This window comes from Ictidomys tridecemlineatus, unplaced genomic scaffold (assembly GCF_052094955.1).
Source record: "Ictidomys tridecemlineatus isolate mIctTri1 unplaced genomic scaffold, mIctTri1.hap1 Scaffold_218, whole genome shotgun sequence".
NCBI classification, from domain to species: domain Eukaryota; kingdom Metazoa; phylum Chordata; class Mammalia; order Rodentia; family Sciuridae; genus Ictidomys; species Ictidomys tridecemlineatus.
In genome coordinates this window covers 94,508-111,212 of record NW_027521881.1, presented here as the reverse complement: position 1 = coordinate 111,212, position 16,705 = coordinate 94,508, and the positions used below count along the sequence as shown (strand labels likewise).

The 16,705-nt window shown below is 34.8% G+C and overlaps 1 protein-coding gene, 1 long non-coding RNA gene and 1 pseudogene across 4 annotated transcripts in view; 1 reads left to right on the top strand and 2 right to left on the bottom strand.

Moving 5' to 3' along the window:
- Positions 1-16,705, bottom strand: part of LOC144373041 (transport and Golgi organization protein 1 homolog) — a 153,329-nt pseudogene that overhangs the window by 51,364 nt on the left and 85,260 nt on the right.
- Positions 1-16,705, top strand: part of LOC144373043 (uncharacterized) — a 74,188-nt gene that overhangs the window by 56,731 nt on the left and 752 nt on the right. The gene's annotated exons all lie outside the window — the stretch shown is intronic.
- LOC144373042 (tRNA (32-2'-O)-methyltransferase regulator THADA-like) overlaps positions 8,795-16,705 on the bottom strand; it is a 75,148-nt gene continuing 67,237 nt past the window's right edge. For all 3 annotated transcript variants that reach the window (XR_013432843.1, XR_013432844.1, XM_078036159.1), the window contains one exon: positions 8,795-8,911. Coding sequence is in view for 1 of the 3 variants with exons in the window: in XM_078036159.1 (XP_077892285.1) it covers positions 8,890-8,911 (22 nt within the window). In the remaining 2 variants the exon portion in view is untranslated. The remainder of the gene's footprint in view (positions 8,912-16,705) is intronic.

Genomic DNA, 16,705 nt, shown 5'->3' with positions numbered 1-16,705 from the left:
TCTCCTGTCATCATAGATTGTTTTGCATTTTCTAGAATTTGATATAAATTATAAAGCATTTTATTCATTTATTTTTCTGACATCCTTCTTTCCAAATAAGCATTTGAAACATGCCCAGAATCTGACCACTCCTCTGCATCTGCTAAGCCAATATACAGGCCAAACCCACATCATAAGTCACCTGAATGATTCCCATAGCCTTCTTCTGTCCTTGCTTCTGCCCTCATTTTCCCCAATATCTATTGTCCTGATGGCAACTAGAGTGATATTCTTAAATATAAATTTGATTGTGTCTCTCTGCTCAAAAACTTCCTATAGCTTCCCATTTCCAAATAAAAGGCAATGACTTTAGCCAGGCCTGGTTGTACTCATCTGTAATCCCAGCAGCTCAGGAGGATGTCAGGAGGATCCTGAGTTCAAAGCCAGCCTCAGAAATGTAGTGAGTCCCTAAGAAACTCAGTGAGACCCTATCTCTAAATAAAATATTTTAAAAAGGACTGTGGGTGTGGCTCAGTGTTTAAGTGCCCCTGGGGGTTCAATCTCTGGTATCAGGGAAAAAAAAGCCATGACTTGATTATGGATTGCCCTGCCTTATTATGGACTGTTCTTATTCAATGTGACTCCCCTCATCCTTTTCTCCCCATTTCCTAACATTCTTCTCTAGTCTGTTAGTTCCATTTAAATACACCAATCCCACCCCTGCTTCAGAGCATTTATACTTGCAACTTTGCCTCAACCTTAACTGCCCAAATCATCTAACTAGCTAACTAGTTATCACTTTATCATGTCTCTGTAACAGTGGCATTTCATGTGATAAAGACTTTTCCTGGCCATCCTACACAAAATAGAGCCTCTTGTCATGACTATCAAGCCCATTACCCTGCCTTTCTTTCTCTTCAGACTTTCCTTACTACTTTAGACTTCTCTTACCACTTGCCTTACATTTGTTTATCTATTTGAATGCTCTGACCCAACCTCAAACACAATTTCCAACAGGAGCAGGAAATTAGTTGTTTTGTTCACTACTGTTACATCAGTGACTAGGGAAATGCCTAGAATGTATGAGAGAGTTAACAAATGATTTGTTGGATAAACTCATGGTTCCAATAATATTATAAATATACTACACTATTAACCTAAACACATATATTAACTATTAAGCCCCCATATATAAATAGTACTGAGAGGAAATAAGCTATGAGAACAAGGCATTTAAGGTCCACCTCTCAGCAGGATGCATCCTCAACTCCAGGAATGTACCCCTGAATGTGTTTGTTGAATAAAAACATACTTGTGTGGAGAGTAGTTGTTTGGTTACATGATACTGGAATATTTAAGTAGATCTTTTAAAACTAGTTTTAATTTTTTCTTATTTTTCTTATTATAGAATATGGTATGTTGTAGATTTTTTCTTATTGTAGAATAGAAATTAATGATAATTCATTGGTGGAAAAATCAGAAGACCAAAATGATCTAATTGCATATTACCTTCTTGATATTTACTTTGACTCATAATCAGATATACTTTTATATGCATAGTCAGTGCTTCCAGTTACTGAAGAACTAGCTGCTTAGTTTGTAGAGTTTTCAATATTTTGATTTATCAGTATTATTTTTTAAACTTATTGCCTTAAAGACATATTAACTAGTCTGGTGGATAATGAGAAGAAAATTTCTCAACTGGCCACAATAAAGTAGTGGTGGTTCTTTCTACCAGGATACATACAATTAGTGGATGAATCAGCATTCACTTTTACTCATAGCATTTAAATATGTGGCATTGATGTTTAACATGTTTAATATAAGGTTATATTAAAAACCTTCAGAAAAGGAACAGGATAGAATGTGGTGGTGATTGTTGGCATGGAGATAAATAATCTCAAGTGAATTATTCTTTAATACCTCAAAGGGAATTCTTACGGGGTAAGGGTTGAGTAATTGTTAAAGGTAAATGTGACCAGTTTGGGTGGAGGGGACATAAAATTCTAAGATATGAAGGGTTCCTAATGTCAGAGTACAATCTAAATGAGACAAAAACATATCTGAAACAAATAATTGGCAGCATAATAACATATACCATTGGAAATTTGTGAAGGCACTTGCCTAGGAGCATTCAGTAGGCCTACCGCTGCTGTTACCAGGAAGAACCTCATCTATTGTAAATGATGTGCCAGAGAATAGTGTTAAACATTTATGGAAGACTAAATCTCTCCAAGAGGGGCAACAGATTTACCCTCGCATATGAAACATTGGAAAAAAAAGTGGACAAAATACAAACAACAGTTCTCAGATATTAGATAATAAGCAGCATAAGAGTGACTTCTAAGATAAAGTTAGGCATGAGAGATGAGTGCTAGGATTATCCCAATTTACTCCCTGGAAAGAATTTTTCAGGCCACAGCCAGAGAAGGAAAACTCAAATAGAAAATCTCCTGAGTTAAAGAGATGGATTTTAAAGTCTGAAGAGACTGACGCAGCTAGAAGTCCCAGAGCAGAATAAAGGAGAGAGTAGAGAACTGCAGAGGGAGGGAGACTGTGTACATGCACTAGCTCCCTAGACATCTATGGAGGGTTCCCCTGAAGTCTGTGGCTATGTAACAATGGGCTCACATGTAAGGCCAGAGAAAGAACCTTCAGAAAGGAACAGAATGGAAGGTGGTGGTGATTGTTGGCATGCAGATCAATTTTTGTAATCACCAGCTAGAATGGAAAATCTATAATAAAAGGGCATCAAGTAACATAGTCAGTAAAAGGGACAAAATAGCCCAAGATTGAAGGTAACTCCTGTCTAGAAGAATCTTAAAAAGATAAAAATGTTTCCAAGATAGTTCAGAAAAAAAGCTGTACACAGCTCAAGAATATTTAAAAGAATACAAAATGTTTCCAAGATAGTTCAGCAAAAAACTGTACACAGCTCAAGAATATTTAAAAGAATACAAAATATCCAGTACTGAACAAGGTAAATTCACAATGTTTGGAATCCAATAAAAATGTATGAGGATGCAAAGAGCGAGGAAAATATAACCCATGTTGAAAAGAAAATTAATAAAAATGATCATTAATTACACTGTGACAGAGTTATTATACAAAGACATTAATACAGTTGTATACCATATGTTCAAGATGCTATGGAAAAGCATAAGCATGTAAAGGAGAAAAAGAAGATATAAAAATGTCTGAATTAGATAAAACAGATAAAATTAGATAAAATCAGATAAAACAATGGCTAAGGTGAAAATTACACTGAATGAGATTAACAGCAGATTCAACATTGAAGAAGTCAATATCAGCAAACTGAATATGCAGTGATAAAGACTCCAAAATCAAACACGGAGAAAGAGACTGAACTGAACAAAGCATCAGTATGCACAGCTTCAACCAGTCCAATATATATGTTATGGTAGTTCCTAAAAGAGGTGGGAAAAACACATTTGAAGAAATAATAAATAAAAATGTTCTATATCTGATGAACACTCAGATTCAAAAAGCTCAATGAATAAGAAAAATGATAAAGATGACACAAATTTACACTAAATGCTTAAAACCAGTGCTAAGAAAAAAATTGAAAAGCATCTACAGAAAACAGATACCATTATGTACAAAGGAGTGAAAGTAAAATGTCAAAATTCATTCAAGAACCATGCAAACCAGAACATCAACATTTTCAAGTTCTGAAAGAAAAAAAAAACTGATATCCTAGAATTGCATTCCAAATGAAAATATTATCTCAAAATTATATAGTCTTTAATGCAAAAGAATTAAGTTAAGCCCTACCCCACATAAAAATTACCTCAAAATGGACCACAGACATAAATGTAAGAATTCAAAATGGACAACACATATATATGTAAGAACCAAAACTAAATGTAAGAAAGCATAGGTAAATCTTGGGGTAGACAATGACTTTGTATTTAAGACACCAAAGGCCCAAGCACCAAAAGAAAAAATAATAAAGTAATGAACTTCATCAAATTTAAAACTTTTAAAGGCTACCATCGAAGAAAGTGAAAATACAATCATAGAAGAAAACATTTACAATTCATGTAGTTAGAATATATATAACTACCTAGAATATACAAGCAATTCTTATTGTTCAATATGAAAAGACAAATGGCAAGAAATTAGAATAGACATTTCTCCAAAGAAAATATGCAAAACCAAATAAGCAAATGAAAGGATACCCAGCACCATTAGGGAAATGTACAACCTCAGTGAGATACTACTTCACATCTATCAAGATGGTTATAATCAAAAAGATAATAATAAGTTGGCAAGGATGTGGATCAATGGGAGCCCTCACACACTACTGGTAGGAATAGACTACAGACCTAAATGTAGCAGCTAAACCTATACAACTTCTGGAAGAAAATATAAAAAGCTGCTTGGCAGAGGCTTTTAAAACTAACTAGCTCTCTCTGCCTCACGCTCTCTTTTTTCCTCTCCTCAAAAACTTTGTCTCATGCTGGGTGTGGTGGTGCATACCTGTAATACCAGTGGCTCAAAAGGCTGAGGCAGGGGGATTGCAAGTTCAAAGCCAGCCTCAGCAAAAGTGAGGCACTAAGCAACTCAGTGAGACCCTGTCTCTAAATAAAATACTAAATAGGACTGGGGATGTGGCTCAGTGGTGGTATGACCCTGAGTTCCATCCCCAGTACCAAAAACAACAACAACAACAAACTTTGTCTATTGTATGTTCATTGTTATGGAAATGGAAAGGTAAGCTGACAGACTAGGAAAAAGTACTGGCAAAACATATCTCTCTCAAGAGAATGATATCTAGGATATACAAATGATTCTTACAACTTATTAATAAGAAAAATCACCCAATTTGAAAAGATGGGCAGAAGACTTTTTTTTCTTCACCAAAGTAGACACAAATATGGTGAATGTGCACATGAAAGGATATCCAACATAAGTTGAAATGTAAAACAAAACTGCAATGTTATTACACATACAGTAGGATGGACAAAATTTAAGACTCATCATAACAAATGTTGACAAAGATGAAGACTATGGTATCTCTCTTAGAACTGCAGACTATAACATGTAGTATAAACAATGGCACAAACTGTTAGAAAACTGTTTGGCAGTTGCTTTACAAATTAAATCAAATCTGTCGAGATATTTACTCCAGAGAAATAAAAGCATACATCCACACTGAGACTTGTGCACAACTATTCATGGTGGTTTTATTTGTAATAGTCAAAAAATCCCCAATGTTGGACTGTGGGAACATGTCTGTCTTACATGCCTCAGAACCCTTATACTCATATTAACCATATAGTAGACATTTGATTAATATTACATGAATGTAGAGATTGATTTTTTTTTACTGTTAATAGAGCTTCTCTTTTATTAAATATAACAGACAAAAGAAAATCACGTATAGCACAATGAATTATCACAAAGTAACATATCCAGTGAACCCTAACCCAGGTCAAGAAATTGGACATCAAATGCACTTTCATGAGCCCTTTCTCATTGCTCCCCTAATTATTCCCTCCGCTCCCCCAGAGTTAGGCACTATTTTAACTTCTAATAACAAGGATTAGTTTTGCCTGTTTTGTTACTTTATACAGTGTAATCATACACATGTGTTCTTTGGTATGTGGCTTTTTTAGCTCCATATGTATTTTTATAAGATTTATCCAAGTTGTTGAATGTGAATGTACTTCTTATTTTCATTGCTTAATAATTTTCGACTGTATAAATATAACCTGGTTTACTTAAAAAAAAATCCCCAATGTATATCAATAGGAAAATAGATAATAAATTTTGGAAACATACTTAGCAAGAATAAAGAACTATTGATAATAGCAAAAACAGGGAGATTCTGAATAAATAAACTAGACAAAAAGTAATATGTATTGAAAATTCTTTTTTTTTGTACTCCCTAGTACAAATATCCAGGGGTGCTCTACTGCTGAGCCACATCCCCAGTCCTTTTTATTTTATTTATTCATTTATTATTAATTTTTTTTGCTATCAGAGATGAAACTCTTGGGAACTAAACCACTGAGCCACATCCCCAGCCCTCTTTTGTATTTTATTTAGAGATAGGTCCCAATGAGTTACTCAGGGCCTCGTTAAGTTGCTAAGGTTGGCTTTGAAATCCCAATTCTCCTGTTTCACCATTCTGAGCCACTGGGATTACAGATGTGTGCCACCATGCCCAGTTTAGTTTTTATTTTGAAACAGAGTCTGGCTCAGTTCCCCAAGTTTACCTCAAACTTGCGATCCTCCAGCCTCAGCCTCCTGAATATCTGGGATTACAGACTCTGCCACCACCTTCCAGCAGATTCAGTTATATTTAAAGGTAGAAAGTTATAAACCAGGTGAATCCTAGTAAAGGTCTTAGTAAAAAAACTAAAATAATAGCACTATGCTTGGTCACAATATGGTAAGTCAGAAAATGACAAGAAATATCCATTTTCTGTGAGGTTGACCAGAACAGTATCATTTCTCAATGGATTTCAAAGGGTCTCCTTCTTTCTTTCCCCCCCGCCCGCTCACCTTTCCTTCCCTCCTTCCTTCCCTCCCTCCCTCCCTCCCTTCCTTCCTTCCTGAGTTTTGGCGTGTGTGTGTATGTGTGTGTGTGTGTACATCATCTTCTGTGCCAATGTAAGAGATTTAGGCAATGGATCAACCTTTACACCTGTGCCGAAGGACCCCAATCTTGGATCTATCTCCAAGGGTGGAGATGACTCTAGATCCTCATTATAATCTCGAGAATGGGAACTCCTAAATTATAAACAGGTCTTTCTTGGTAACACCAGTTTCCTCCTTGGTAAAAGTTAGTGTAGTGGGAGGGTGGCAAGGGCCCTACCCTGCCACAAAATAAATTCTAAATTGTATTTTGGTACAAATTGTAAACACTAAAGAGTTAAAAGTAAGAGATGAGTCTTGGGATTTGAGCTAGACCTGGATAAGTACATAGGATTCAGATTCTAAAAAGAGAATAAAAGGCAAGTGAATTAAACGGCATAAAAGACTCAGCAGAAAGAAGTATGTTTAAAGGACAGTAAGGACACCTCATTTTGCTAAGAGGAAAGGATTCTATAAAGGATGATATATTTGTGTGCTTAGGTCAGAATAAGAAATTCCTTGAAAATCAAGCATAAGGATTTAGACTTAATAGAATAAAAATGCATAAAATATTAGACTTTAAGTAAAGGGATCATATAACTTAAGTGGAATTTAAACAAGTATCTTGTCCTTAAATCCAGGGAAGATGGAGGTTTAGGCTGGGCATGATGAGTAGGGCTGAGGCACTCCCCACAATTAAAAAGTCATGTCGAAGTGTACTGTACTAATGGAAGTGAGTCATATACAAGGCAAGGTCTTCTGCCAGCACCTACTGTTTGTCTAGCCCTGACAAATATTATTCCACTTTCAACTGTACAAAGAAAGAAACTCAAACATCTGAAATTGCCACTAATATATGGCATGTATATGAGTTCCTGTTTCTGGTTCTGCCTAATTTACCTTGGCATTCTTTTCACGGAGGTCAAATATTTGGTGTGTTGAAATAAATGCAGAACAGACATTGGGGACTTGTGGCCTGCACATCTCAATTTCCACAGTGCACTATTGGGCTTTATCCATTTAGTTTTCAGAAATATAAATTACTTCCTTACCAGAACAACAGCAGAAGTAAGGAATACAGCCAAAAGGATTGTAGTCAGAAGTCTAATTGTGTGACTATAGGCAAATCATTAACTTTTCTGAGTCTCAGATATTTCATCTATACAAATATGGGTCAAAGTTAAAATTTTATAATTCATTTTAAAGAAGAAATAGAGATAATATATGAAAGATTGCCCATTTATGTGGTTTGAATAATTAAACAGCAAAATCCTGGCGGTTACAGCCAATATAGACAATTGACAAAGCAACAAAAGTCTTGGCAATAAATGCTTTCATTACTAAGGAGACATTTTTAGATAGTTCCTACTATGGAAACTGTTCTCTTCTCACTGAAACAAAGTAAGGCTGATAACATCCTCCCAAAGTGTGCTTGGAAGATCACAAGCACCTCTGGGAGGAGACAGAGAGAGTGGAGGAGAAAATATGTTCTTCGGGATAACATATAGTCTACCAGAGCATACACTGAAGCAAAGCAAACCCTCCTGAATCTTCAGCATTTTAACTGATGCATGCAGTATAAAATTAGAAACAGGACCATAAACACTATTATGAAGACTATACTCAGTGGGGGACGCTGAACAAACATATATGGGAAAGTAAGTTCTCTGTGATTAGTATGAAAGCTCAGTCTTACCCAAATCCACATGAAATTTGAAACGGTTTGGAATACATAAGAAGATCAGTGAATGACATCAAACCCAAATGATGAAATAGAGAATCTGAACATGATCTTTCTCTTATTTCTCACTGATCCCTTAGAACCACCAATAGAAATATAATATTAACTCTACATGTAAATTAAATTTTCTAGAAGTCATATTTTAAAAAATAAGACAGATGAGCTTCATTTAATAACACATTTTACATAATTCAATATATTCAAAATGTCATCCTTTTAACTTGTAATCAAAATAAAAATATAACTGTTATTTTACATTCTTCATAATAAGTCTTTGATATCTGACTTATGGCACATCTCAGTTCAAACTGGGCACATTTAAAGACAGTCGCAGCATAAGAAAGTAGGAATTGTAAATTAACACTAGGCCATATCATATACTTGCACTTATTTTAAAGAAAAGCCAAGTTTAATAGTATGTTTTAGGTTTTAAAATATTTTTGGCCAACCTCTCTTGGTACTTACGCAGAAGTGAGAAAAGATGATTGAAGGTATCTCAACATCCCTCCTTTTTTTTCACTCAGAGGTTAAGATTTCTGTTGCAATAGCTAGGGATTGCATTGTCATTTTAGATGAATCTCAAGTCTATAATCAAAAAGTGTAAGTCATCATTAGGTTCCTACATTTGTCATTCTTTTATTATTTTTCATTGTTATCTTAAATATATTTACTTCTTGACAAACATAAAGAAATAAAGAATTATATTTAAATGGATAATAAAAAAAATTTGACTGCATAAAATCCCTTTTCGTTTTAGGTAGACCTACTGGTACAAACAAGTCACCTGGGTGGTCTATTTTTCTTTGGTAACAGGGATTGAACTCAAGGGCTCTAGACCACTGAGTCACATCTCCAGCCCTATTTTTGTATTTTATTTAGAGATAAGGTCTCACTGAATTGTTTAGGGCCTTACTTTTGCTGAAGCTGGCTTTGAACTCATGATCCTCCTGCCTCAGCCTCCAGAGCCACTGGGATTACAGGCATGCAGCACTGCACCCGGCACCTGCTCTGTTCTCTTACTTAACTGCAACTGTGTTTTCCTTGGTAGATTACTTCTTTGCACCAGGGTTTCTTGATAGAACTCTATTGGTACTTTGGTTTGGACTGTTCCTACTAGCTGAAGGTTATATACTATCTATGGGCCTGGCCAAAAAATGTTAGTAGTTTCCTCAGTGATGGTGAAACAACAACAAAATGCCCCCAGGCATTTCTAAACTTCTCTTGATAAGACTAGTATTACTCTCCCAGTTTGAGAGTCACTTGCAGAGTTAGTTAAATTCTGATCAATTAACAAAGCACCTTTAGTTGTAAGTATCCTATATTTTGTAGTTTGCAAGTATTCTGTATTTTGTAATTTCTCTTATCAGCTAAAAAGAAAGGATTATAAAATCAACATTTAAGGCCGGGCTTCATGATGCACACTGTAATCCCAGTGGCTCTGGAGGCTGAGGCAGGAGGATATTGAGTTCAAAGTCACCCTCAGCAATTTAGCAAGGCCTTAAGTAATTTATGGATTTCCTACGTCAAAATAAAAAAAATATATAAAAAAAGAGCTGGTGATGTGGATCAGTGGTTAAGCACCTAGATTCAATCCCCTGTGCCCATCCTCCACAAATCAACATTTTAAAAACCAGAATCACTAAAACATCAAAGAAACTCAAGGTCCTTGTAAACACAACTGACTTTGCTTCAAAGGATTTTTGCTTTTTGTTTTCCACTTCAAGTTAACACTACCTTTAAAAAATAAAATCACATTTTTTAATTTATTTTTTCTGACCTCTAAGAGGGATCTTACATTTTTCTACTTCCCTTTCCAAGACTATTCCCTCTTTTGCACTGTGTAATCTTGAATTTAAATCTGAATTAGTTGCATTGATTTTCCCTTGTGTTAATAGTCAAATTATGATACAATTTGAATTATTGAAATGCATATGGAGGGGTTTCTTTTCTTATTTTTAATGAAAACTCATATCTTTAAAATTAGCACCTAGGGGACTATAGGTGGAGACTTAATATGTAGAGTCATCAGCATGATAATTGTAATTAAATAAACACAAATCAGTTCATGATAACTGATTTCATTACTATTATAATCAGCTTTCTCCTCTATAAAACAGCACAATTAGTCCTAAATTGACATTCACTAATTGTATATTAGAGTTTCAAGGAAAACAATGAAGAGTTAGTGACTATCATAATGATTGAGATGTGTTTTGACATCAGTAATTATTATTATTTTTAAGATGGGGGTCTTGCTATTTTGCCTGATCTCCAACTCCTGGACTCAAGCAATCCTCCTGGCTTGGCCTTCTGAGTAGTTAGGACTACAAGTCACCATACCAGCCCAGTAATTATTGTTTAGTAGATCTCTTTTTGGACACTAAAATCACTACTAATATGATTGTATATGTTTGAAATTGGTTTTATGAGCAACATACAGATTTGATGCAACTCCCATCAAAATACTCACGAATTGGTGTGAATATACTTTGTATACAAAGAGAAATATAAAAAATTGTGCTCTATATATGTAATATAAATTGTAATGCATTCTGTTGTCATATATAAATTTAAAATAATAATAATAATAATAAATGTCATTTTTCCAGACCTAGAAAAAACAGTCCTGAAATCCATTTGGAAGAATAAAATATTCAGAATAGCCAAAACAATTCTAATTCAATAAGCAAGCTGGAGGCATCATCACAATACCTGACTTCAAATTATACTACAAAGCTATTGAAATAACCACTGCATGGCTCTGTCATAAAACCAGATACATAGACCAATGGGAAAGAAGAGAAGACACAGAAAAAAATCCAACACAGTTAACAGTCATCTGATTCTTGACAAAGATGCCAAAAATATATTGGGAGAAAAGACAGGCTTTAAACAAATGGTGCCAGGAAAATTGGTTATCTATATGTAGACAAATAAGACTAGACCCTGTACAAACTTGAAAGAGATCAAAAGCCCAGGAATTAGACCAGAAACTATGCAAATCCTTGGAAGAAAATATAGGTTTGAGACTCCAGCATATAGGTACAGGCAATGACTTTCTTATTAGAACTCCTAAAGCTCAGAAAATAATGACAAAAGTTAATAAACAGAATGGCATCAAATTAAAAAGCTTCTGCACAGCAAAGGAAACAATTAGTAACATGAAGAAAGAACCTACGGAATGGGAGAAAATATATTTGCTAACTACTCTTTTTTTAAAAAAAAGAGAGAGAGACAATTTTTTAATATTTATTTTTTAGTTTTCGGCGGACACAACATCTTTGTTTGTATGTGGTGCTGAGGGTTGAACCTGCACTGCATGCATGCCAGGCGAGCGTGCTACCACTTGAGCCACATGCCCAGCCCTGCTAACTACTCTTTGACACAGGATTAATATCCAGACTATATAAGAAACTTTAAAAAAATTAATACCAAAACCTCAAATAACCTAGCTTAATTGGGCAAATGAATTAAACAGATTCTTCTCAAAAGAAGAAATAAGAATGGACAACAAATCTATGAAAATGTTCAACATCATTAGGAATTAGGGAAATGCAAATCAAAACTACAGTGAGCTTTCATCTCACTCTACTCAGAATAGCAGCCACCAAGAATATGAATAATATGGGGCTGGGGTTGTGGCTCAACAGCAGATTGCTGGGGCTGGGGATGTGGCTCAGGTGGTAGCGCGCCCGTCTGGCATGCGGGCGGCCCAGGTTCGACGATCCTCAGCACCACATACAAACAAAGATGTTGTGTCTGCCGAAAACTAAGAAATAAAAAAAAATGTTAAAATTCTCTCTCTCTCTCTCTCTCTCTCTCCCCCCCCCCGCCCTTTAAAAAAAAAAAAAAACAGCGGATTGCTTGTCTAGCACGTTGGAGGCCCTGGGTTTGATCCTCAGCACCACATTAAAAATAAATACATAAAAATAAAGGTATTGTGTCCAACTACTTAAAAAAAAGAATATGAACAATAATAAATGCTAGAGAAAATGTGGAGAAGAAGGGACACTTTTTTCTCTGTTGATAGGATTGTAAATGAATATAACCACTATTGAAATCAGTATGGAGGTTCCTCAAAAGACTAGGCAGGAAACCACCATATAACCCAGCTATACAACTAATCAATGTTTATCCTAAAGAATTAAAGTCATAATACTAGAGTAGTACATGCATACCCATGTTTATAGCAGCACAATTCACAGTTGCCAAACTAGGTGCTTATCAAGGATGAATAAATAAAGAAAATGTGGCATATACACACAATGGAGCTTTATTCAGCCATAAAGATGAATTATGTCATTTGCTGGAAAACGGATGAAACTTGAGAACATTCTGTTACACAAAATAAGCTAAGCTCATAAGATCAAGGGAGCATATGTTTTCTCTCGGATGTGGAAGCAAGAGAGGAAAAAGGAAAAGAAAGTGAAAATCAAAAGGAGATCAGTAGAGTGTAGGAAAGGGACCAGGAGATGGAGGAGTGAAGGGAAAATACTAGGGAATGATATAGGCCAAACTGGAGTGTTATATTGTGCATGTGGAAATATGTAACAACAAATACTGCCATGATTTACAACTATAATGTATCAACAAAAAAATGGAGAAAATAAAAGAAAGCAAACAAAAGAACAGAATTGCTTTCATGTATGCATGTATGTATGTATGTATACAGCCTAGCCAAACATCTATTGTGAGCATAAACATTAATACTCTGGAACAGTGATGATCCTGACACTGTTTTTTTTTTTAATTGTTCTCTTTATTCCTTTTTTCCCTCCCTCCCTCCCTTCTTTCCTTCCTTCTTTCATTCTTTCCCCTCTCTCTCTCTCTCCCTCCCTCTCTCTCCTCTCTCTTCTCTCCCCTCCCTCCCCCCCTCTCTCTCTTATTTCCCAGGCTGGCCTAAACTCCTAGGCTCAAGTAATCTTCCTGCCTCAGCTTTCTGAGTAGTTGTGACTGTTGGAGCACACCACGATGTCCAACAATAACACTTACTTTTGTAAACAAAGTTTTATTAGAACACAGAAACTTATTTACCCACAGTCTAGGCTGTTTTGTGCTACACTGGCACTTGAGTGGCAATGAAGACTTGCCTACAAAGTCTAATATATTTATTATCAGTCTCTTTTCAAGAAAAGTTTGTTGATCCCTGATTAGATTATAGATTAAAGTCAGCAGAATAAATACATAAACATTTCTTTTCTTACGACTAAAATTGGCTGTATGAAATGAGATAAATGATCTATTAAATGCCAAGATAAAAGTCTCTTCCCTATAGAAAGTGTGTATTCAGGACTAGAAATCTTGGCACTGTGTCATGTCAAATGTAGGAAAAAACCTGGCAGTTCATTTTGATGAGACTTAAGAAATTACTTTTCCAGGGCATTTTGAGGTTTATCTAAACTTTGTAGATAATACAGGGAAGAACATTTTAATCTGCAAATAGATTATGTTCATTATTAGTTTGTAATCATTTCACAACTATCATATAATATTAAAGCATCATAAGAGACTGCCTATCATAATAGAAACTTTTATGACTCTAGCCATTAACATGTATTTTTCTAGTTATTGTAGACTCATACTTTTAAGCTAGTGCTATTGGTAAAATATATGATTATATAAGTCTGATTGCCTTACTAATTTTGACCAGTTTATTTTTCAGATATCCATTTTGGGGTTTACTCTTTCAATTAATTTTTCGTTCCATGGACAATGAAATTGTTGTTGAGTATATAAGATGTTGCAGTTTCTATGTAAGTTGACCTAAGTGTCTACCACTATTGATTGGCAAAGATATAAGTAAGTTAGTATTTTTACTTGAAACTGTTATAGATCTAATGTACTTGATTTGTTTTCCTGACACAAAAGAGTATAAAACTAGAAAAACTAAACATTTTCAGGTATTAATTTCAGACATGACTGTAGGCCTGCTGCACAAAACACAATTAGGGAGATGAAGCTCAAGTAAGATGGTGGTCATACTGAGTTAAGGAGAAAATTATCAAAGTGCAAGATTATCATAGTGGTTGGAATTTTGTGGACAAGAATGTCTGAGCTATTTATGGTGGGTGCAATGTAATTATGTGTGTGTTAGAGAGAGAATACTAAAAGCCTGGAGGAAATTCATTTTTTATATGAATGTACCAGATGAGACTCTTTAAGGCTTAGCAGAGTTTGACTACTATAAAGGAGACTGAAGATGATGCTAAATGGCAATGTTGGAAGAAATGGTTTCCAGCAGAGTCAGGTTGCAGCAGCTTCATTAATATATCAGGTACTTAATTAAGAGTTCAGGAATAAACCTTAGCAAAAAGAACCACACACAAAAGAGTAAAGGAAAAATGGTAGACCTAAATTTGAAATCAAAATTGATTCATGCTGAAAATGTATGTGACAGCCAGAAAGAAAAAAGGAAAAGAAAGGTGTGTGTGTGTGAAAGGAATCTGACGACAATCAAAGGGAGATCAGTAGAATAGAGGAAAGGGATCAGGGGAGAGAGGAAAGCAGGCAAAAGAGAAATACTCGAGAATGATATTGGCTAAGTTTTATCACTATATTGTACATATGTATGAAAACATAACAACAAATCCCACCATTATGTACAAGTATAATGCACCATGAAATATGGAAATAAAGAAAAATACCAAACCTAGTGAGGTGAGGTGGAATATGCTTATAATCCCAGTGACTCAGGTAGATGAAGCAAGAGGATCACGAGCTCAAAGCCAGCCTTAGTAAATCGAGGTGCTAAAGCAGCTCAGCAAGACCTTGTCTCTCAATAAAATACAAAACAGGTCTGGGGATGTGGCTCAGTAATTGAGTACCCTGAGTTCAATCTCTGGTACCTAATAATAATAATAATAATAATAATAATAATAATAATAATAATACTAATAATAATAATACCAAATCTAATATGATCAAAACAATTCACCAGTAATTAGCCTGCATGAGACATAAAACAGAATATCCTTTATAGGAAGACAATATAATCCAGACTTCCTATGATGTATCATCTATAAATGACCAGAATATAATTTAAATTTTTTTTTTTTTGGTACCAGGGATTGAACCCAGGGGTGCTTAACCATTGAGCCACAACCTCAGCCCTTTTTTTGCATTTTATTTAGATATAGGCTCTCATTGAGTTGCTAAGTGCATCCCTTAGTTGCTGAGGCTAGCTTTGAACTCTTTTTTTTTTTAACAATTTCAATTTTTAATAATGGAAACATTTTGCTATTCCAGAAAAAATTTCAGGGGAGAAAAATCTTCCCTATAAAAATAAACTCATCAAAATTATAAATATTATAACTTTTTTACTTCTGCAATTTAAAATGCTCCCCTGCAATATCACCCCTTCATATAACACCTTTCCTGTACCATCACATTTTGAAGAGAAAACAGTATTACAGCAAAGCTCAGTTTTAATTTAACGTAACATTTGTAAAATGACTTTTTAAAATCTTTGGCCTTCAGAGCCCTTATTCTTATTTTACAACATTAAAAATGCTGCTGTAGTAACCAGTGTTTGGGAGAGAATATCACTCTTCTAGAACCATGAACAGACAGAATTTTAATACAGTAACTTACAAATTGTAACTTGTAGTGCACATGACAGGGAGGTTTGGATAAACACAGAGGAGAATATGCCTATTTCAGACAATCTACTTCAAGTAAAAAAAAAAAAAAAAAAGAATTCACAGATACCCATCAGCTACTACTTCAGGTTCTAACAGTGTCATGAATCTGAGAAACAAATGCTTCACAAACTATAAATTTACTGGGACGAGTAATTAAAAGACCAGGTGGTTGATAACAGTATATTCAAACCCAATCCACAGTCTGAATAGGAAAACCAGTATTAAAATCATGAAGGCATTCCCTGAACAACAAAGGCCAAATGTTGGGTGACAATGTCACTGAAACCTCATTGACACACTAAAAAGAAGTTACATGCAAAATTAAACAATGTGTGCCATGCATAATTTATTAGCTTTGAACTCTTGATCCTCCTGCCTTAGCCTCCTGAGTCGATGGGATTATAGGCATGTAGAATATCATTAAATTTTGCCAGAATGCAAAGAAGATAGAAAAATGAGAACCACAAGAGAAAATGTCACATATAAAAAAAAGTTCCGTGAACTGACAGGATTAGCAGAAAAAAAAATTTAAAAAGTTTTTATAACTAATTTCAAGGAATTAAAGAAAAGCTTAATCATAATGAATAAGTAGATATGGGTGTCAACATATAAATGAAAAAATTTTTTTAAAAGAAATAAAAAGTATAGTATTCGAAATGAAAAATTCATGAAACAAATCTATCATCAGATTATATAGTGCAAAAACAGCAAAAAGTTAACTTGGAGATAGACCAATAAA